The 24,396-nt window shown below is 42.4% G+C and overlaps 1 protein-coding gene across 3 annotated transcripts in view; it reads left to right on the top strand.

Annotated features, from left to right (window-relative positions):
- Positions 1-24,396, top strand: part of FPGS (folylpolyglutamate synthase) — a 1,649,361-nt gene that overhangs the window by 219,603 nt on the left and 1,405,362 nt on the right. For all 3 annotated transcript variants that reach the window (XM_044058278.1, XM_044058279.1, XM_044058280.1), the window contains exon 2: positions 20,712-20,840. In XM_044058278.1, the coding sequence (XP_043914213.1) occupies positions 20,712-20,840 (129 nt within the window). The remainder of the gene's footprint in view (positions 1-20,711; positions 20,841-24,396) is intronic.

Here is a 24,396-nt window from a genome sequence, read left to right as displayed (position 1 = left end):
CTTGCCGATGTGAGTGGTGTGGTGTTAGTGCTGGCAATCTCCTCTTTGTCAGGAGTACTGAATGTGGCTCAAAAGAGCATGGATTCCAGTCTTCTGAAGATGGTGAGTCTAAAGTTTTAAATTCTTTGAATGAGGCAGTTTTATTTAGTCCTGCTGCTACTCATGTACTCAGTTTCATAAAAGAGGGGAAACTAATTTAGGGGATTATTAATATTTTTATCCCTCTTTCAGTTTTGCCAAACCCTTTGCGTAATTTGGGGTGTTCATCATTCCCACTGTTCCCAGTAGCCTTTAGGCTCTGTGGGTTGTATCTGGCCCTCGACACAACAACTAGCTAGCTTCCAAAATCTCTGTCTCCCTCCCACACGTCTACTCTGACTGCTGATTGGACTGCCCTGATTAGGAAAAATCAGTAGTCAGAGAGGATAATCTTCAGTACTTTCTTGCCGCTTTGTGAAGAAGCAGCTCAGGGCTTCACTAGCAGCAGACAGCCTCTTGTGGGACCCTTCCACTCAGAAGTATTGCTTTCTTACAAATATAAGTTTTTAAAAAAATACTGATTTACTTTATTTACTTTTTAGAAGTTATGTCCCTTTATGAAACCCAATATTGGGAAAAAAAAAACGGAAGTTTCCTGTCAGAGATAGCTGTTTTCAGCTCAAGCTTATTTTGTGGCAAAATATACTTGTGTAAGTTTAGTATGGGCAATTGTTTGTTCAGGGAAAACAATTTGGTTATGTAGTGCTTGTGTTCATGCTGTGCCAACTTGCCTACTGCTTTTTTCTGTCAGACTAAATTCCTTTTAGAAAGGTTTTCAGACCAGAATTTGTGTGCTACTTACCGTGTTTGACACCCTGAATATGTGTGAAAGTGCAAGTGTGCTGCTTGTGGAAAGTATTTGACAACTTGCTTTCTGACTAACTTGTTCCAGTGATTTCTTACTGTATAAGAAACATCCTGCTAAACCACAGAATGGTTACCTGCCCTGCTGCTTATGAAAGTGCTCTTGCTGACTCTGGCTCAGTCTTCACGGCAGCCGATGGTGGGTAACTCTGTAGTGGCTAGTATTTGTTCCTCAGGCTACCCGCTTACTTCAGCTTCCTCTGGTATAGTCCTTTCTACCACCACGAACCAGGGTCAGTGACATCCTTTTCGGGTGTTCGTGTCCGAATTGGGCATAGGAGAACCATCTTTACTGGGTCATTGAGACATACCGGGGGTGCTTTGTGATGTAGCCGAGGGAAGAGACTTCTTGATTGGACGGAACTACTTTCTCCTAGTTTGTCATCAGGGATACCTGTAAGGGGGAAAAAATAATTTTAAACATTGCTTACCAGAAGACATGGTGTCTTTTAGAATTTATGATTTTCTTCCATTAGACAAGAATTGTTTTACAGACTGTCAGTCCAGGAGCTCAGAATTCAGTACCTGTAAATCAGGGCAGTAGAAGCATTCATTTGGAAGATGTGTCGGAGAATTCTCAGACTAGCAAACATTTATTTTCTTACCTTAGGTTTGACCTGCAGTCATTTCCACATCTTTGCCAACAGGTAATAAGTTCTAGGTGCTCTCTAATCCTTCCCCTGTGAACAAGAAGGATAAGATATTAGACAGATTTGGTAAGAGAATTTTTTTCTTCTTTCACTTTAGCCTATAGCGTTCCTAACCATCAATCCCTTATGTGGAGTTTGTATTGTGTTTTTGTATGTGCTGTTTGAAAGAATCTACTGCCACCCCCCCACCCCCAAAGGTAGTCCCTATCTCAGTTCTATTGTTTTTAACATTTCTCAAGTATCTAAACCTGCCTTAAAGAGAGTGTATGATTGTGAGATGATGTGTCTAATGCTACTGCTTCTGCTACAGTTTTGAGGAGCTATGCCATGGTACATAATCAAAAGTTTTCTGATGAGGTGATGTCTGAAATTTTTAATGCAGCTTTAGATGATAAACTTTTATTTGGCCTGTGTGCTACTTGAGTCCTCAGACAATTTGATGAGAGGGAAATTTAATTCAGAGAGTTTTCAGGATTTCTTTTAGCTTCCCCACCCTTACAAAGCTCCCAGATCCTCTCTCACATCTTAAGAAACAAAACAAACAATTCCTGCATTCTCAGACTGAGTAGGTAATTTTAGAGATGGCAGGAGGGGAACAACAAGATACAGTACAAGGATTATTTCCTAAAACAAGGACAGCCTACATCTTCAGAGTTATACCAGCATTCTTTCTCACATCTCCTCCCTTCCTGACCCATCTCTCAAAATCTGTCCCAGCAACTGAATCTTTACAGTCTTTTTGGCAACATATTGTTGCATACTCTTGGGTTTTAAAGGTGGTTCAGGAGGGATACATTTGGCACTGGATACAAACACCTCCTTTTAGGTGAGTTCCTCCCCACCTTCTGAACCAAACTTTTTTTTTCCTTAGGTTTTTCTGCTTTTACTCACCCTAGGAGTAATAGAACAGGTGCTATTAAATCAAGTGGTCAAATGCTTCTATTCTGGACTGTTACCAGTGAATCATCTTAGAGGCCAGTTATAGATAGTTCATTCCTAAGTCTCTATGAGAACATTGTAAAATTCAAGATACTGATTCTTCAGTGTCTTGTTACCTGTGCTGCCAGGGTAACTTTAGGATAACATTACATCTAAAAGACTTGTATCTTCATGTTCTCATAACTAAAGGCTTCAGGAAATTTCTCAGATTTTTCTCTGACTGGGTCATGGTATCAGTTCTCTGCATTAGCCTTATGATTGTAAACACCTATGGCACAGTAGATAGTGTTTATCTCTAGTCAGCTCATCACAGACTGAATGGCATTCACACAATTCTTTATTTAGATGTCTTGGTCATTTTTACAAAGTCTTTTTCCAAGATATCAGGAGTCATTACATTGGGTTTTGTCCATTCTGACTAATCTGCGTTCCAGATAAATATTCAGGAGTTCTCCTTGACCATGTCGCACAGGATTATCTTTCTAGGATGTCTTGTAGACAACCTGCAGTAAAAGGCTTTTTGACACCGGAGAAGGTGGGTTTTTATCTGGAAACTTTCCCAAGATTTTCAACTCAGTCTTAGACTTCAGCCAGAGAGTATCTTGGGGTCATGGGGTTCATGGCATCTATGATTCTCATAATTACTCTTGCTAGGTTACACATGAGCAAGATTAAGTAACTTTGGAGAAACACATGGACCCAACGTTTGCAGTCTCTGAAATTTTTAGATTCCAGTCTTTGTTTTAAGGAGCTACATTGGTGGAAACAACAACGACAAGCAAATTCAGGTTTTCCCTTTCTTCTCTACCACCAAGTCAGTCCGTTGTTATAACGTCATAGGTAAGTACTAGGCAAGCTGCCCTTGCAGGCCTTTTTAAGCCTAGACAGTTTCCCTTTTTGTGCTCGAAATAATAGTATCCCATTTGGTTACTGGCTGGCCTTAGCCATCGCATGGTTCATAATTGTATATTACTCCTAATGAGAATAATTGGGATTGTAGTCCAGATAATTTGAGGGGATCCATGCATGGATATATCATTTAGGACCTTCATCTGCCTATTAGTTGTACTGAGGGTAGTCCTGGGATAAATTTACCATTTCCCTTCCTTGGATCTAAGTTGACTTGAAAATTATTCAGGGATGAACTTTAATTTATGTGGATGGGGAGTCTGTTCTATAGCCACGGTATCCTCTGGGAAATATACCAGTCCCTCCAAATTGTGTTGATGTTCCAGGAGAGGTTTAGATCCTTGGACCGAGTTTTTCTGATGTTTGACTTGCTGATGTGCAGTAAATCCATCAGAATTGGGTAATGGGTGACCTTTGATTGGCATACAAGGCATCCTCTTAGCAGTCTGTAGGATACTTATAGGGATGTTATTTTCAATTTTACTGTATTGCACAATTTTAGGTGCTGTATACAGTGGTGTAGGCTAAAGGGAGGGCAGACTCAATCTGAAGTTGTTGTAGATAAATAGGAGGATTATGGGTAATGGGAGGTGTGACGACCCACCACTGCTAACCAGTAATGCTAACCAGTAATCAAGGAGCCTTAATCCTCACCACTGGCAACAGTGGGGGACGTTCACTGATAGGGTAACAGGTACACACACACTATTTTTAGATGCAGCTCTCTGCATCAAGTGCAATTTCTCTTAAAAGTACACAGAGACCACAGTCATTCCGGGGCTGGTTTCTCCCTCTTCCTCCAGATCTTCAATAAGACACCCCACTGGCACAGCTATAGAGTTGAGATCTCAGCTGAGTGACCAAGTCAAGACCTCTGGGACCCTCTCTGTCCAACCAGTGCTTCATGTCCCTGCCCAAGTAGCACACACTCTTTTTTGAAGTTTGATTTAGACACACACACACACACACACACACACACACACACACACACACACACACACCTGGGAAAGGCTAGCACAAGTTTACTAGCTATGTCGCCTCCTGCCCAGACTGTAAGGTAGTTTTCACTGCCACCAGTCACTCCTGCCAGCTACCTTAAGGCCCTTAACAAAGGGTGTCCAATCTTACTCTGTAATATTAATATCAACACAAATGGTAGTCTGACCAAGAGCAAAACTGTGAGGAGTGGTCCACACAGTGTCACCAAATAAATATGCAAGTGCTCTCAAAACTTATATATCTCTGCACAGATCAGCCACAATAAAAGGTTTAAATATATTTAATAGTAAATAATAGACAAGACAACAGTAAATATATATTTGCAGTGACTTCAGAATTCAAAACCACAGAAGTATTTAGTATAATATTGCAGTACAGACTCACACAAGTAAAGAAAAACAGCTAAACTCAACTTTACTATATTCCTAACTGAATCTGAGAGTTAACGTAACCCTAGCAAATTACTTAATTAGAGGAGGGCAGATGTGGTGAATGGTTCTTTTTGTCAGGTCCAAGACAAACTGCAGAATGCTCTGCCTCACTAAAAGACTTGTCAAAATATCTAAAATATTACTGCTAGGATAGCTTGCAGAGTGACATCATTTTTGGTCATCTGACTTATAGTTCTCATGCAGCCCCTTCCCCCATAGCTGAAGCTGGCAGTATTTAACATCTACTTGTACAAATACTCATACAAGGCCTTTTGTTCAGATCTTTGGCAGATGCTGGAAGTCATAAAGCAATTACATTCATTCATGCTTCCAGAGTAGCAATAAGTTCACCCTAAAGGCAATACAGAAAGCTTCCTAGTACAGACTTTGTGTCTCTAGCTGCATTAAACCATCTTTATGGAGTAGCTTGTAAAGTACTTGCAATTTCACATATTTTTCTAAAGTTTGCTAGACTGAGGTTAACCTCCTGTATTCCAGTTTCCACTGTTAAAACATATACATTTAAACAATTACAGTAGTACATGTACACTTCTGTTCTCTTCAAGTAGGGCACACTGTGTATACATTTTAAACACAGCACTTTACAAATACATTTTCAACACAAACATCTGTACAGAGTAGTTTGATATATACATGACATACAGTTCTAATATATTTGTAGTACAAGCATCTTATATAAATTAGTTTATATTCACAAATGACATGTAGTTATTTACAAAATTCCAGCTAGCTGTGTTGGCAGTACCTCCTTTCATCAAGGAGGAACTGTAGCTATGGAGCCAAGCCTTTAGAGAAGTGTCTGAAGTCAAATGTGAGGTCTGATCTGAGACCCCATTGGTTGAGAGGGGGCAAAACGGACAGCACAGATGCATAGTTTATGGTGAGTACATAACTTTTTTCTTGTGAGAAAAAAGACTATTTAAAATTTAGTTTCTTCTATTGCACAGGTCACCGCCTATTTATAGTGTATGTGAATCTATTTCTTCCACAGCAGTGGCCACTTGTACTGTTTTTTTGAGAAGGTTTGCAAGGCTGCATTATCAGAACCGCCCAGATGATGATAGACATGAGGTTTTAAATTCTACTTTGATTAGAGATTGTTTGGCCCCTCTGTAGCAGAAGTGATCAAAAAGTGTGATGGAAGGAGCAAACTGATCCAGGGAATCAATAAGATTTTTCATCCCTCCTTTCCTAAAATTTCCAAGGGATTTTCTGTCTCTTGATATTAAATGACAAGGAGGTTCCAAAATGAGTCTCAAACCTTCCAAAACCAAGGTCATTTCAAGTCTGAATGACTATTCAAGAGACCTTGTGACCCCCTCCCACCTTGGTCCCCTTTTTTCTTCCAGAAAGTCAGAATCTCTAGTTTCCTCTCTGGCAACAGATTGTTTCAGACAAATGGATTCTGAAAAAATATTCATTGAGGTTACAGATGGCAATGGGAGGAAACTTTCCAGGTTGTCATTCCTCATCCTTCAGATCAGACTCCTTTGTTTCCACCAGATGTTCTTTGTGTTTCACTGTTGCAGTCTTCACACTTGGGTTATCTGCCTGCAGGTAGACCTCAGTCGGCCCGAATACCAGAGACTTTAGTATTTCTGCGTTGGTTGCTGTCGCTTCAGGACTGACGTCAAGTTAAGGGTACAAAAGCAGGCAGCCAATGCCATTACATCACTCTTTCTTGCCGAGGAGCCCGACGCAGAAGCAGTTCGGCCGCTACCTGAATTTTCATTTACGAATTGAATAATCCTGAAGTCTTCTAAAGCTAAGTAGCCCGTTGGGGATCCTTTTTTCTTGCTCTGAGTCAGAAAAACTTAATAAATTGTCTTGCCTGTGGAAAGCAAATACCACACAGATTTTCATTCTTACTGCGTCACCTGTTTAGGCCCAGACCACGATGTACCTCGCTGTCGGTTTAGTGCCTTGTTCAACACCTGAACCATTCGTTTGGCTCTTATTGTTGGTAAATTCTTTCGCTCTTGATCTCCATATTCCGAAATGGCTTTGGTAAGCCATCCGACTACCGATATTCCAAAAAACTTAAGGATAAAGCAGAGATAGACAGCATAGGTCCAAAGCTGCCAACGATGCTTCCATTAAGTTAGTTGCCAGTTTGCCGGTACTCATTGAGGTGCTTTCACAGCCCCTGCTGCCCACTTCTGTGGATTCGCAGGCTTCTACCGAGACCCATTCAGGGTCAAGTATGCCGCAAGACTCTTTGACTATGGAACCTGCAGATGTCTCTACCTTGGATCGGTCCGGAGCTGCTGTGCAGGCACCGGCTTCTGAGGCAGTTCTTCGCACTACTAATGTTAGAATCAAACCAACAGCTTTTTTTATCTGAAACTACTGAGTTTCATAGGCCAAGAGTACGCGCTACGCCTACAAAATAGATGACCAAAGCGCATGCATCTCCTCCCATGCCACAATGACAAATGCTTAGAATGACCGAAGACCTTATTATGCTGAGTAGTGGAAGTCGGCCTTCCCTTGCTAAGAGGAAAAAAGACCAGTCCCCTGTAGCTTCAACAGACCAGGAGTCCGATGACTCTGAGGTATCTGATTATGAAGACATGCCCTTATCTGCTTATGAGGATTCAGATGCAGAGGAATCCATTCCCTCTGCCTCCCCTCCAGAGGATTTTTCTTTAGTGAAACCTTACATACTTTAAAGAGAGTATTTCCACTGGGAATGCCAAGACTATCCTCCGTCCAAAACGAGACTCAGAGAATTCCTAGATTTGCCACAGGACAGGCCTTTAGCAATACCCCCTGTCCTGGAGGTTGTTGTTGATATTTTTTATGGAATCCAATCTTACTCCTGATATTTTACTTTTTGCCCCTAGGAAACCAGACCGGTACTACAGAGTACCTGACACTCACAAATTTCTTTTCACGAATCCTACTGCTGACCCAGAGATCTTTTCCCAGGGGCCTAAAGGTATCAAGGCAACTACAGCCAAGTATCCCCCCCTTCGGACAGGCATTCCAGAGCTTTGGACAGATTGGGTAAGAAGGTATATACTTCTGCAACTCTTGCTGTTAGAGCATTGAATTGTCAGTTTCACATGCTGAAGTACCAGCAACATATTACTGAACTTATTAAACAAAAAGTGGCAACCTTTACAGACTGTGCAGAAAATAAGGAATTGTAGGAGCTTATGCACTCTGCAAGCCAAGTCAGCAAGCATACTTTGCAGTGTGGCTTTGATGCCCTAGAAGCGTCTTGCCGGGCAGCAGTCACTGGTTCTGTACTGAGAAGACATGCTTGGCTTAAGGAGCAGGCATTGCCAGACCATGTCAACTCTAAGTTACTAGACGCTCCTTTGAACAAGGACAGTTTGCTTGGCACCAAAGCAGAAGAGGTTCTTAAAAAGATGGAAGAAGAAGCTAAGTTTATGCAGACTGTTAAAGAATTCTTACAAGTGCAACCCCCTAGATTCGCTGTCTCAAGGAATATCAGAACCAGTTCCTTGAATAGCCCCCTTCCTCGAAAGAAAGAAAAATTTTGGAGAGCAATTCCGGATCTTACTTTCTTAAACCTGTTTGTGATAGTGTTCACATTTAAAATTGTCGCTTCACAACCTGTTACTTCTGTTTCCTCTCAAGTTTCCTGGCAACACTAGACTTGAGTCATCCAGACTTTAGATGTTTGTTAATGTGATCCAAATACACACAAAAGTTGTCTGTTCTCTACCTTATTGTTTGGACTGTCCACTGCACAAAGTGTCTAGCTCCATTTGTAGCTCATTGCAGGTTAGAGTATCCACATTTTTCCTTATTTAGATAATTTGTTCATCTTTGCAGAGTCTTTTTCAAATTGTCAAAAGTCTGGGTGAGAAATCTCTTGCACAAGCTGGGGATTCCAAGACAACATTTAAGTCTTTTTTTTTTTTTTTGACTCCTTCACACAGAATTGCGTTCCTGGGATGCCAGCGAGAAACCTCCAAAAAGCTTTTCTTCCACGGGGGGGCAGATCTTTACCTAGATTTTTATCTATGGCTTCCCACTAAGACTTCAGTCACTGTGAGGGGAATAGCTCAGGATTTTCGGTCTCATGGCATCTGTTTTTCATGATACCCCTGGCAAGACATCCACATCAGAAGGATACAGTGGTATCTGAAATATATTTGTTCCCACCATCAGCGTGCTTTATGTTTTCAAATCCAGTACTGAGGTTTGTGAGAAGAGAAATCTTTTGGTGAAAATAAGATATCCTTAAATGTAGGACTCTGTGTATGCCTCCCTGCTGCAAAGCAGTTCGTCACCACAGACATTTTGGACTTTGCCTGGGGAATAGTTTCAGGAGAGAGAAAAATGCAGGAGTGGGGTGTGGGACTCCCAAGATCAGACACACGCACATAAATAAGCAGATGTTTACCATGATCAAGGCATTCAACTCTCGGAACCAACTTTGGTCCCTGGGATCTTTGCAAGTGGTTACTGATAATACCACAGTCATGTGGAATATCAATAAGCATGGCGAACCAGGTTGTACCCTTTTTGCAGATTAGCCGTGCTATCTTCAGACATAGCTTCACACCACCGTCTCACTTAGCAGGCATCCTGCATTCAGTCAGAGCAAAATTGTATGGCAGAAAAGCTGAGTAGGAACTGGGTAGAGCCTTGTGAATGGAAAATGGATTAGGGGGTCTTCCAAGATTTGATAAATATATTGCAAGTTCCTTAAGTTAGACTTCTTTGCCTTCTCGCTGAACAATCACCTGTCAAGATTCTGTTGGACTCCATGCAAGAAAGGCCTAGAAGACAGATGTCTTATTGTCCTTGGACAGGAATGGTCCTGTATGATTTTCCACCCTTTCCACTAATATCCAGGGTACTACTGAAGATTAAGAAGGAATCTCCTAAAATCAATGTGGTGACTCCCTTCTGCTCTAGACAGCAGTATTTCTCTCCTGTGTTTTTTTTTCTTTAATTACCACTTTGTTAAAACAACATAAATTTTATCATAGAGAGAGAGAGAAAAAAACAAACCAAAGGAATATGCATAACTCTTTAAATTCTTCCCTAGCACTGAATCGAACAATGGCCACGGTGGTGCAGCGGTTAGCATTGTCGCCTCACACCAAGAGGTTCTCTGGTTTGATCCTTGGCTGGGGTGCCTTCTGTGCGGAGACTGCATGTCCTCCCTGTGGTCACGTGGGTTTCCTCCAGGTACTCTGGTTTCCTCCCACATCCCAAAGACATGCTGTAGGTGGATTGGACACTCTAAATTGGCCCTAGGTGTGAGTGTGTGCATGTGTGTGTGCCTTCTGTGGAAGGTTGGGTGCCGGGCTGGCAACTCGACACCGTAAAACTCCACTGCCAGTCATAAGCGGACAGGTGTTCCGCTGTGGCGACCCCTAACCGGGAAAAGCTGAAAGAAGAAGAAAGTAGGTACTAGGCTATCGGCCCAAGGGCCTAAGTAAGCCTAACCAACAATATTCCCTGGCTTACGCTACCCAAGAAAGTTAATTTCCTGTGCCCCTGTCGAGTAGAGCCACAGAAGTGATCCCTGGGGTGTATTTCCTATTTTCCATCCACTCATCAAGATTTTTCTTGAAGAGTGCTAATGAGGAACTTTGCTTGACATAGAAGGATAGCTCGTTCCAGAGTAATGGAAGTCTCTGGGAACAGGAATCTATCCCTCCAGCATGTCCTGTTTATTGTGGTGACAAGGTTTAGGTCCTTAGAGCATGTAGCTTGCAGGGATTGGGATTTCTTAAGGTGTAGCATGTCCAACAGCTCTGGGTTTAACATAGCTTTATATGTTAGGCAGAGTTCTCCTTTGAGTAGGCAATATGCTACAGAGTAAAGCTGGAGCTTTTTGAGACGGTCAGTGTAGGGCATCTGTTTGAGGCCAGTTATCCTCTTTGTGAGGTACTTCTGTGGCCTTTCCAGCTGCTGCAGATGTGTAAGGTACATTCAAAAGGGGCATTGTACACTATAATGGGTCTAATGAGTGCTGAGTAGAGGGCAACAATGACCTCTTTTTTTTTTCCTGGATGAGAACCCTTTTCTGATGAGGTGTGCCACATAGAAGGATTTCCTGACTACTGTGGTGATGTGATTATCTAAGGAGAGACTACTGTCCCCCTGGGTCCCAAGGTCTCTTATCACACATTTGGTGTTAAGTAGACTGCCGTTTGTGGTAGTTCATGGGTACAGAGTTTTTACCAAAGGGGATGACCATGCAAATTTGGCATTGAGCTTGAGGCCATGCCTCTGACACCAGGCATCTGTCTCAGTGAGGCCCTTTTGTAGGATGTTCACATCATTTGGGCACTCTACTTTGGCTCCTAGTTTGCAGTCATCTGAAAACTTTTTTAGCCAGAGGCCTTCTGTGTTAACCTGTACTTCAGAGAAGTAGATACCAAACAGGAGAAGTCCCAGGGCTGAACCCTGTGGTACTCAACTTGTTACTGGTTTGAAGTCAGATTTGGAGTCTGCAACTTTTACAGTGTCGGTTCTGTCAGTGAGCCAGTTGGCAACCCATCTTGTGCCGTAGGGATTTATACCTAGTTAGTGAGTTTAGCTATAATTCCAGAATGGGGGATGGTGTCGAAAGCCTTGGTGAGGTCAAGATCGGATGTGTGATCCACCTTACCCTCATCTACGGCTTTGGTGTCTGCCTCAAAGAAGTCAGTCAGGTTCAGAAGGCATGATCTGCCTTTCACAAACCCGAACTGGGTGGGGTCCAGAGTTTGGAGGTTACCAATGTCTTTGTTTGAGTTCTGTGATGATACATTCCATGGCCTTGCAGACCAGGCTCCACAGGCTAATAGGGAGATTGTTCCCAGGATCAGTGTTGGCTCCCCCTTTTTGGAGTGGGATAACTGTTGCTGTACACCTTTCAATGGGCACAAATCCTGACGTGAGACTATGATTGCTTAGGTGGGGAGCCAGTTTGTTTTGAAGTTCGTGTAAAACGCAGCCTGGTATGTTGTCCAGTCCCATGGATGCTGTGTTTTTGGTTTTAGAGAATACAGCTTTTACCTGCATAGATGTGATTACAGGGACTCTGCATTCTTCCTGTGTAGATATGGGCCCTTTATGGGGTGGGGGGGGAGTTAGCACTGAACCTATCTGCTAGGATGTTGGTGATATCAGTTGGTTCTGTAGTCTTCGTGCCATTGTACTGTAACTTGGAGCTGATCTGGGTGTTGCCATTGAGATTCTTGACATAGCTATAGAATGCTTTGTGGTTCATAGGTAAGTACTAGGCTATCTGCCCGAGGGCATCTATAAGCCTAGCCAGAATGTGCTTGCTTTCGCCACCCCATTAGATTAGTTCCCTGAGCCACTGCAGTGATCCCCGGGGTAAATTTTCTGTTTCCCATCCACTCTGCAAGGTTTCTCTTTAAGTGTTAGTGAGGGGCTCTGCCTAATGTAGATTGGAATCCTGTTCCAAAGCTTGGGGGGGTCTCTGGGACAGGAATCTATCCCTCCTACATGTCCTATTTACCGTTGTAGTGAGGTTTAGATCCCTTATTACATTTTCTGTATTTAGGGGACTACCACATATGTGGTAGTTCGCGAGTACTTTGCTTTTTCCAAAAGGAATGACTATGCACTTTTTGGCATTTAGTTTGAGGCCATTATTTTGACACCAGGTATCCATCTCAGTGAGACCCTTCTGGAGGATGTCTGTATCAGCCAGAGAGTCAGTTATGGCCTCCAGTTTACAGTTGTCTGCGAACTTGGTCAGCGATAGTCCTCCTGTGCTTGCCTGTAACACTGAGAAGTATATCCTGAACAGGAGGGGTCCCAGGACTGAGCCCTGGGGGATGCCACTTGTAACCGGTTTAGAGTTGGACCTAGAGCCTGCAACTCTCACCGTGTGGGTTCTATCTGTGAGCCAAATGGCAAACCATCTCATGACGTAGGGGTTTATGTTCAGGCTGGTGAACTTGTCTATAATACCAGAATGGGGAATGGTGTCGAAAGCCTTTGCGAGGTCTAGGTAGGCTGTGTGAGCCTCCTTTCCCTCATCTAAAGCCTTGGTAACGGTCTCAAAGAAGTCCACCAGGTTTAGGAGGCATGATTTGCCCTTAACAAAGCCAAACTGGGTAGGGACCAATGTTTGGAGGTTCCCAATGTCTCTGTTAATGAGTTGCATAATGATGTGCTCCATAGACATAGGTGATAGTTCCTGGGGTCCGTTGTGGCTCCAACTTTGTGGAGCGGGATAACTGTTGCTGTGCACCATTCTTTGGGTAAGTAGCCTGTAGAGAGGCTGAGTTTGAACAGTGTGTTTAGGTGAGGGGTTAGTTCATTTTGGAGCTCATGTAAGACACAGCCTGGGACACTGTCCGGTCCCATTGAAGCTGTGTTTTTGGCTTTGGATAGGGCCGTTTTAACCTGTGTGTCAGTGATTGCTGGGGCTTTACATTCTTCTGGTGTGGTTATGGGCCCTTTAGGGGGTGAGTGGGGGGTGAAGTTTGCACTAACCCTGTCTGCCAGAATGTTGACAATATCAGTTGGTTCAGTGTATTTTTGTGCCATTCTGCACTAACTCAGAGCAGATCTGAGAGTTTCCACTTAAGTTCTTGATATAGCTAAAGAATGCTTTGTGGTTATCTTTGGAGTCCTTGGCAATTTTTCTTTCAAAGCTAGCCTTGGATGATTTTGGGAGGGATCGTAGTTTCTTGTGGATACTGATCAGGGATGTCTTCCCTTCTTGGGATTTTACTCTTTTCTGTACTAGTTTCCACCTTCTGTTGTATAGCTTATTTATGGCAGGGGTCCACCAGACTGGTTTCCTTTTTTTGGAGGAGTGAGTCTTGGTTTTGCTTAGGATAGCACGATCCATGCATTCTTGCAGGTGCTCATAGAGTGCCTTTGTAAGGGATTCAGCAGCTTGGAACAGCGTTGCCCTTTAGCATGGGGGCTGTGAATCTTTCCACCTCGGTCTTAAGTAACGTGAAGTTTGCTTTTGAAACATTTTCACTGTGGTTTCTTTGATTGGGGGTGGGGGCGGAATGTGGATATCCAGAGTGATTAGTCTGTGGTCCGATCTAACCAGTGAGGGGTTGACCTCCGGTGTAGAACACCGGTCGCCCATGTTGGTGATGACCAGGTCAAATATGTTGTCACCTCTGGTGGGGGTGTTGACCAGTTGATCCTGGGCGTTCGAGTTTATAAATTCTAGGAAGTGTTGGGCAAGGGAGTTAATACTTCAGTAGTTCTCCCAGTTAATGTTTGGGTAATTGAAATCGCCCAATATTGGGGCGTTTGGTAGGACCTTCATATTTTCCAGTGTCTCCAGAAATGCGGAGTGGGGATCCTGGGTCATGGTGGGTGATCTGTAGCAAGCTACAATTTGAATTGCAGTTTTGCCCGTTGTTAGTTACACATGGATGATGTCTGAGGCATTGTGCTGTGCCACTAACCTGGAGGTATACGCATCCTTGGTGAATATGGATACATCCCCACCTTTTGTGTTTCGGTCCGGGTTCTGTGGCCGAAAAGTATGGTATGAGCTATAGCCTGGTAGTGCTGTGGTGCTCTCTGGAGCTTTAAACCAGGTTTCGGTTACTGCACAGATATCGATGTTCTCCATACTGAGGAGTGCCTCGAGTGCATGCATTTTGAGGTTTAGACTTCTGGCGTTGAGTAGCATTACCCTCAGTTTTTGGTTACTTGTGCTATTTACGGTGGTGGGTTTCTTTTTGAGCCTTGCCTAAAAAAGGCACTATGGGGGGGGGGGGGCGGCAAAAACCTTGGCCAGTATTCGAAAGCTTAAGGGTGACCGGTGCAAGCCATCTCTTGCAAAGCAACCTGACTTGTCGAGCATGTCATCCCAGGTGGACAGATACTAGATCCCCTTTGAATGACACCAGAAACTTAACCAGTTGTTGAAATTGATAATTTTTCCTTTATACTGTGGCATCATTCTTGGTGAGGGCAGAATGCTACTCAGGGTCAGGGTCATACCGACCTGGGCTATGTGATCAGAGAGCTCTTCCATGTCTCCCTTCATGTAGTCCAGGGAGGTACGTCTGAGGTCATTCACACCAACATGGACAATGACAGATTCGTATTTGTACTTGTTCTGGAGCAAGGTCATTCACACCAACATGGACAATGACAGATTCTTATTTGTACTTGTTCTGGAGCAACCTGAGTGCTTGTGTTATGTGGCAGATCCTGGAAGACGACAGGCAGCTATCTTAACCTTCTCCTTGTCCAGTGTTGTTAGTGGGACATCAGTGTGCCTGACTGTAGAGTCGCCTAGTACTAGTGCATTGGGTATGCTATTTTGCCGTAAGGGCTGTGATTGTGTGGCACACTGATTATGTGAAGTTTGTGTTTCATGGTTTGTGATTGGGTGTAGAGGTTGCTTTGGTATCTGATTTGGAGGTCCCTGTTGCTTTTGCATTTTTTTTATTTAGAGCCTCCATGTATATTTCCATGTATTTGTGTGTTATTTGCCGGTGTTTATTTAGTAGGTCTGTGTGAGACTGGTGGCTTGTTGCAAGTATTTTTCCTTCTCCTCTTGACTGTCAGTTCTAGTCTTGGGTTGAGAGAGGTTTACCTCCAGTTTGGCTGTATAATTGCATCTCTTGTATATATTAGTATTTGGTGGTAGGAGGAGAGGGTTGTCTGTGTACATGAGGCAGTTGTAACATTGCCTCAAAATGCCCACATTCACCAGTTGGACTGGAGAGTACACCTGAAACTGCCCTTTGGACATGCCTGAATAGGTAAAGTGAGCTGTTTTACTAATTGGCTGGTAGGGACGAATAGAGAGCCTTGTCCTTCTGCATAGTATAGGGGGTCTAGTGCTAGGGTTAAGCAATTCTTTTCAGCAAGTGCTGAGCTGTGAAATGAATGGTTTGAGTGCTTAAGTTTAAAGTCTGTCTAGTTCTAAGGGAAAAATTGAAGAGTAGACTTCGTGGAGCCTGGAATAGTTTAACCCTAGCTAACCAGTGCTCAAAACCGTGCAAATGCGTTTTTTATAGCAGGGAAATGAAAGAGATAGAAATTAGCCCAAAATGGCCAATAAACTACAAACGTCTAGGCTACAGCAAACAAGACGCACAAATTTCAGAAAGAAACAGATCAAATAAGCAGGCACTATAAGCCCTTTAACCAGAAATTCCTAGCTCAGAAGGGCAGAATCTAGCCTCTCCTCCCACAAGAGTGCAGACCACAAACCTTAATGTAAAATAACTGGCCTGAAGCCCAAGTGCTTAAACCACAACTAATGCGCTTTTAGAATAAAGACACTGAGCCTTCAATCAGCAATTCCCAGCTTAGAAGGATGTAAGCTACCTTTCCTGCCACAACAATGCAGTCCACAAACGTTAAAGTAAAACATCTGGTCTGAAGCCCAAGTGCTTAAACCAAAAGGCTTAGAATAACAGTTAAAATTTAATGAGAATACTACCAAGCAGTAATAACTGCAGCAGAATAATACAATTGAGTACTTAGAAGCCCAAGCAAAATAAGGTAAACTGGGAAGAAACACAATTACAGTAAAAGTAGATCAATAAAGTGCAAATTTGTTTTTTTAATAATAACAGAAAACGAGCAAACTGATTTAAACAAATTTCCCAATTAACCAGTAAAAAAACTCAAAACTGTGCCCTGTTCCAGCAGTCTTCAATGTGACAAGTTTTAACCACACACTCCTGCCACTAGGGTACAGGGGAAACTTCTCCAAAAAAAAGTTGACCTGGATTAGTGCTCAAGTTATACAAACAAAGCTAGATTCAGCAGGCCTGAATCTAGTCTATGCTACTGCAGACAAGGTGCACCAATAACAGAAAAACAGTTCAAATAAGCAGGCACAGTAAGCCTTGAACCAGAAATTCCCAGCTCAGAAGGGCAGAATCTAGCTTGTCCTCCAACAAGAGTGCAGACCATAAATCTTCTTAATGTAAAATAACTGGCCTAGAGCCCAAGTACGTACTTAAACCTGAACTAATACACTTTTAGAATAACAGTCACTGAGCCTTCAATCAGCAGTTCCCAACTTAGAAGGATGTAAGCTACCTGTCCTGCCACAACAGTGCAGACCACAAACCTTTAATGTAAAGCAACTGGTCTGAAGCCCAAGTGTTTTAACCAAGACTTAGAATAACAGTTACGATTTAATCAGGCTACTACCAAGCAGTAATAAATGCAGCAGAATAAATACAGTTCGGTACTTTTAAGAAGAGGCAAATGCAAAATAAGGTAATAAAGTGGGAAGAAACACAAATACAGTAAAAGCAGATAAAGTGCAAATGTTTTTTATATAACAATAGAAAACAAGCAAACCAATTTAAACAAATTACCCAATTAACCAGTAAAAACCTCAGAACTGAGCCCTGTTCCAGCAGTCTTCATTCAGACAAGTTCAGGGCCTGAGTGGGTATGCCTACTCAAATGTTATCTCTGTATTAGGCAGGATGAGATAATGAGACTAGACTAGGATAGAGCTGGGATAGGGCTGAACAGACTGGACTGGTAGGAGTGTCTGAAATCGCAATATGATTTCACCGTACTCTGTTCAGTGAGCAGATGAGATGGGCCCAGGAGGAGTGTTCAAACACAAATTTACAGGAGGGACAGTCAATTCCAAAGCCACCAAGATTAATACCACAACAAGAACAGGGAGAGCGGGTGGGGAAAACTAACTGCAGAGAGAGAGCTCACAATTTTCAGTGAACAAATAAATATGCAGATAAATGCAGTACTATTTTTGACACAATATTCAATGAAACAATAAACAGCAGTCGTAACTGTATTGTCCATCTGCATGGTGTCATGGAGTTCACCACTTCTGTCTTAAGAAGCATGAAGTTGGCTTTGGAGAAACTTTTTACCATGGTTTCCGTAATGGTGGTTGGGGGCGGGATGCGGATATCTAGTATGATTAGCTTATGGTCGGATTTGACCAATGAGGAGTTGATTTCAGGTGTGGAACACCTATCACTCATGTTGGTAATGACTTGGTCTAGGATATTGTTGCCCATGGTGGGGATGTGGATAAATTGATCCAGGGCATTGGAATTCCAGAAAGCGTTGAGCAAAAGAGTTGGTACATGAGTAGTTTTCCCAGTTAATGGTGGGGTAGTTTTTAATCGCCCATTATTAGGGTGATTGGTTGAACCCTAATATTTTCTAGTATATCAAGAAAAGAGGAGTGGGAATTCTGGGGCATGGTGGGGGTCTGTAGCAAGCTACAGTTTGGATTGCAGTTTTGCCCAGAGTTAGTTGCCAGTTGGATAACCTCAGATGCATTATGCTGCACAGCTAGCCTAGAGGTGTGGATATCCTTAATGAATATGGACACACCTCTGCATTTGGTGTTCTGGTCCAGGTTAGATGGCCGAAAAGTGTGGTATGAGTTATAGCCTGGTAATGCAGGGGTGCTCTCTGGAGCCTTGAACCAGGTCCCAGTCACTGCACAGATATTGATGTTCTCCATTTTAAGGATTGCCTTGAGTGAGTGCATTTTGTGATTTAGACTTCTAGCACTGAGTAACATTACCCTCGGTTTTTGCTTGCCTGTACCTGTTGCGGTGGTGAGTTTGTCATATGATCCTTGCCTAAAAAGACACTATAGGGGCAGCAAGAGCCTTCGCCAGTATCTGGAATCCCAGGGGTAACAGGTGCAGGCCATCTCTGGCAAAGCACCGTGGTCTGTCGACCATGTCGTCCCAGGCAGACAGATACTGGATCCCCTTTGAATGACACCAGAAGCTTAGCCAATTGTTTAAGTCAATCATTTTGTCCTTGTACTGCGTTATCATTCTGGGCGATGGCAGGATGCTACTCAGGGCTAGGGTCATACCTGCCTTGGCTGCATGATCAGTGAGCTCTTCCATGTATCTTTTCATGTAGTCCGGGGAGGTACATCTCAGGTCGTTCACACCAACATGGACAATGGCAGAGTCATATTTGTACTTGTTGTGGACTGACCTGAGTGTGTGGGTTATGTGGTGGATCCTGGCACCCGACAGGCAGCTGTAACCTTCTCCTTGGTTAGCCTGGTGAGTAGGACATAAGTGTGCCTGACTATAGAGTCACCTATGACTAGTGTGTTGGGTATGTTGATTTGCGTTATGGACTGTGGTTTATTGGCACACTGAGTCTGTGGTCTATATGTCATTTGGGTTGTGTTGGGGTGTGGAGGTTGCTTGCTTTTCTGCTTTGGAGGTCCCTGTTGCTTGAGCAGATTATTATTGAGAGCCTCTGTGAATGTTTTTGTGTTTCTATGTGTGGATTTTGGTGGTGTAGGTTTAGTGGGACTATGTGATGTGTTGTGTGGTGCAAGTGTTTACCTTCTCCTCTTGACTGTCAAGTTCAGTCTTGGTTGGCGAGAACTTTACCTCCAGTTTGGCTGGATAAGTGCATCTCTCACAGGTTGTGGTGGTGGGTGGTAGAAGGAGAGGATGGTCTGTGTACATGAGGCAATTGCAACATTGCCTCAAGATGCCCAGATTCATCAGATAGACAGGAGAGAACACTGGGAGCTGACCCTTGGACATGCCTGAATAAAAAACTACTTTTCTGTAGACAAGTGAGGAACACACAAAAAAAAAACAAAAAAGCATACAGATGATAAAGGAGTCTTAATTTAGAAGTCATGCAGTTCCAGGTAAAAATTCCAAGTTTAGTTCTCTGTCTGCCTACTAAGAGAAGGAATTGCAATACGTTACTGTTTATACAAGGAAGTAAAATCCCAAGGCTTTCCTGCAGTGTTCAACAGTTACCTATACCCATCACAGTTTATAAAGAAGGAATATAAAAGGCGATTACACTGTATTTCTTCCTGATCGTTGTCCCTTCTTTTGGGAATGACCAGGGGCAATTACAGTCTTCTCAAAGACTTGATTTCCTTGCACAACAACAGGGGTGTTTGCACCTCGACCTCAGTCAACTTCATTTGACTGCCTGCATGATAGGGTCTTAATTCCCTTTAGGTACCTTTTTACTGAGGATGTACAGCAGGTACAGATAGAGGCAAGAAAGCCTGCTTGTATAAAATCCTGTATTAGTAAATGAGTTTCTAGTTGGTGCCAGTAACATAAGCAGCACCCAGGACCCATTCGGGCTAGTTCTCTGGTTTTATAACATTTGTGTACGTTGCTATCCTGTTTCCTTTCTTAATACACCATGAAAGTTCGTTTATTGACTGTTTCAGCATGTCTGCCTATGGATCCTTATCTTTAAATGCTTTCTGATGTCAGAATATTTTTGAAAGGAGTTTCGCATAACAGTGCTCCAAGAAAACCTGTTGACCCTCCTTGGGGATCTTAATTGTGTTTTGAACCAGCTAACCTGGCTGACTCAGGTACTGTCTTGACAGAAGTCAAGTCTTTCAGATCTTTGGATTAGTTCATTTCTTGTGAAGATAAGGGGCAAGCTGTGTCAAAACAGATTATTTCCAAATGGTTGTCTAGAGGGTATTACCTTTTGTTATACTGATTACAACAAAGCTATTCCAGCCATGGTCAGGGCCATCTCTGCCATTGGCTTTGGCTTCATCTATGGCTTTTTGAAAACTGTTGTATTCTAGAAGTATTCCAGAAGCTTCAACTTGGTCCTCTGTACATACTTTTACAAAGCACTATAAGCTTGATTCCTTCTGTTGGCCCAGGTTAGGCTTTCTTCTGACCATTCTCCAAGGCTTCTGGATTCCACTTCCACCTCCCAAATGTAGTAAGTTAGGGTAATTACCCATATAGCTAAGACTACTGCACAAGTGGTCATTTGAACATGTACTGTTGTGGTAAGTTTGCTTACACTACTGTACTTTTCTGATAACAAATGGTACGTGGATTTGTCCTTGAAGTATTTTTTGCAAGAGTGACATTTTAGCTGCAACTTCTCATTTGTTGTTTGCTACTTTTTTCCATTGTAGGATGCAGTGCGGGCATTAAACACCTTGCAGACTAATGCTAGTTTTCTGGAGCAGGTTAAGCGTGAGCGAGGTCAGCCCCAGATGCAGTTGGAGGCAATGAAAGCATTCCTTGAGCGTACTGGATTAATGGTAAGGACCAAAAAACTGTTATCTTGGCAGAAAGTCATTAAAAAGTGATGCATTTTTCTTATAATGGAACCTGCTAGACTTTGGGATACAAGTATGGAGGTGATGATTTTTTTTCTGTTGAGCAGCATTTCAAGTTTATTTCAACTGTATTAACGTTGGTGTGTAGCTGCTTTTCAGGATGACAACTGAAATGTAAAACTGTTGAAATTGTCAGTTCTTGAGTTTCCCCTCTGGTCATAGCTCATGAAAAACGCATGCATGTATGTATGTATGTATGTATGTATGTGTATATGTGTGTATATATATATATATATATATATATATATATATATATATATATATATATACACGTGTGTGTGTATATGCATGTATGTGTATATGTGTGTATATATATATATATATATATATATATATATATATATACACACACACACACACACACACACACACACACAGATATATATATATATATATATATATATATATATATATATATATATATATATATATATGGATTCACTTTAGAGGCTCGAAATACTGAAATATCGAATTTCAGTATTTCGAGCCCATAAAGTGGAAACCTGAAAAGAAAGAAAACTCTCAAGCGTGAAAACCGGAGATTTTGAATTAGCACTTCTGCTTTACACAAACACACACCTTCCTCCCCACACACAAACACAAGCTCTGTCCTACATAAAAGCAGGGGGGGTAGGTCCCCCTGCATCCCCGTGAGGGGGGCTGCACCCCCCACCCTACTTAAATATTCTAACTCCGAGGTTATACTACATACAAAAACACACAAAACACTATTCCACAAGCTACATTCTCCAGGTGCGCACACATCACGGTAACAAAAGACACTAACACACACCACAGCCCCTACCCAAAACCCTTAAACACTTACCTGAATCCATAAGCAGAGCAAAACACCAGAAGCGCTAATTCAAAATCTTGTGCTTCTGAGTTTTCATTCTTTTCAGGTTTCTACTTTATGGGCGCAAAATACAGAAATTCAATATTTTAGTATTTCGAGCTTCTAAAGTGAATCCATATAGATACATATAAATATATATATATATATATATATATATATATATATATATATATATATATATATATATATGTATACACACACACACACACACACACACACACACACACACACACACACACACACACACAGCTTGTGTGTTATCTAACTCAAGGATCACTTAATTTGACCTGTTAGTAACAGCCTGCATTTAATTGCTGGAACCTGTGTTCTGAGAGACTGCCTTCTAGACTATCTGCAACTATACAGAGCTGAGTATATATTATTTGGTTATAGAGTTTAATTGTTGCTTAGATCTCTGTTGAAACTGTTGTCTCACTGTTCTGAGAGACTGATCTGCAAATATACAGAGCTGAGTATATATTTTTGGTTTTATGGTTTGTACTGTTAGTTGTTGCTTAGATCTCTGTTGAAACTGTTTTGTACCACCCACCCTCCCTATTTTTGGTTTGTAGTTTAAATTTGGTGGCTTTTGCAGTTGCCTGCCCACTGTAGATTTGATCTGGGACACTCCCCCAGTCACATCTCTTTACCACATTCTACCTAATAAACTCTTTCTGCACTTGCTTTTTTAGCCCTTTTTAATTTAATTGCATTTTTTAAACTGTGTTTGGTCTAATATTGCTACATACTCAAGTGTGCTAGCTTGCACTGCATGTGAATTGTTTTTACTACTGTTTTTGCTACTTTTTTGTAAAAAAAAAAAAAACAAAAAAAAACCTGTAAGCCTGTTTTCTACCTTTTCTGTAACTAGTGTTCCAGATACAGATTTGCTGTGTCCAGGACTGTATGTAAGCTTCTGAGCCCCCAAGTTTTTCTGTGTTGGAGGGAAGCCTTCTAGCTCATCAGTGGGAGTGTTAAGCACTAGGTAACCTGTCTACCACATAAGGAGTGGTTCTGGCCCAGAAATTGTAGTTATTGGCCGTTTGGGCAATCTCTTCCATCTCTCTCTCTCAACTTTCTGATTTGAAAAGCCTGCATTTGCACTTGTTTCTGTCCTGTAACTAGTCTAGTGCAGATACAGATTCTTAGTTTTAGCACTTAAATTTGCTTATTCATGCTCAGCACTTGTTCAGAACTTGTAAGCACAAAATAAGCTACTAATTATTATAGCACTAAACCTTCCTCATTACCTAGAGGAAAGCAGCTTTTGTACTCACGTTCCTCACTTATCTAGAGGAAAATAGTTTTTTTATTCAGGCATGTCCAAGGGTCAGCTCCCAGTGTTCTCTCCTGTCTATCTGATGAATCTGTGCATCTTGAGGCAATGTAGAAATTGCCTCATGTACACAGACAACCCTCTCCTCCTACCACCCAACACTACAACCTGTGAGAGATGCACTTATCTAGCCAAACTGGAGGTAAAGCTCTTTCCAACCAAGACTGAACTTGACAGTCATGAGGAGAAGATAAACATTTGCACCACACCACACTCATCACATAGTCTCACTAAATCTGCACCACCAAAATCCACACAGTAACACAAAAACATTCGCGGAGGCTCTCAATAATAATCTGTCTAAGCAACAGAGACCTCCAAAGCAGAAATGCAAGCAACCTCCATCCCCCAACACAACCCAAATGACACATAGCCCACAGACTAAGTGTGCCACTCAACCACAGCAAATTAGGCAAAACAACGTACCCAGCACACTAGTCATAGGCGACTCTATAGTTAGGCACACTGATGTCCCACACACCAGGCTAAACAAGGAGAAGGTTACAGTCAGATGCCTGTCGGGTGCCAGGATCCGCCACATAACCCATGCACTCGGGTCTCTCCACAACAAGTACAAATATGACTCTGTCATTGTTCATGTTGGTGTGAATGACCTGAGACGTACCTCCCTGGACTACATGAAGAGACATGGAAGAGCTCTCTGATCTTGTAGCCCAGGCAGGTGTGACCCTGACCCTGAGTAGCATTCTGCCATCGCCCTGAATGATACCGCAGTACAAGGACAAAATGATTGACTTGAACAATTGGCTAAGCTTCTGGTGTCATTCTAAGGGGTTCCAGTATCTGTCTGCTTGGGATGACATGCTTTGCCACAGATGGGCTTGCACCTGTCACCCCTGGGATTCCAGATACTGGCTAAGGCTCTTGCTGCCCCTATAGTGCCTTTTTTAGGCAAGGTTCAAATAACAAATTCACCACCATAAAAGGAACAGGCAAGCAAAAACTGAGGGTAATGCTACTCAATGCTAGAAGTCTAAATCTCAAAATGCACTCACTCAAGGCACTCCCTAAAATGGAGCACATTGATATCTGTGCAGTGACTGAGACCTGGTTCAAGGTTCCAGAGAGCACCCCTGCACTACTAGGCTATAACTCATGCCACACTTTTAGGCCATGTAACCTGGACCGAAACACCAAAGGCGGAGGTGTGTCCATATTTATTAAGGATATCCACACCTCTAGGCTAGTTGCTCAACATAATGCATCCAAGGTTATCCAAGGGCAACTAACTCTGGGCAAAACTGCAGTCCAAATTGTAGCTTGCT

Source organism: Protopterus annectens, chromosome 16.part0 (genome assembly GCF_019279795.1).
Source record: "Protopterus annectens isolate FY-2018-M chromosome 16.part0, PAN1.0, whole genome shotgun sequence".
Taxonomy (NCBI): domain Eukaryota; kingdom Metazoa; phylum Chordata; order Ceratodontiformes; family Protopteridae; genus Protopterus; species Protopterus annectens.
Note: the sequence above shows the minus strand (reverse complement) of the source record. Positions and strands in the feature narration are given on the sequence as shown.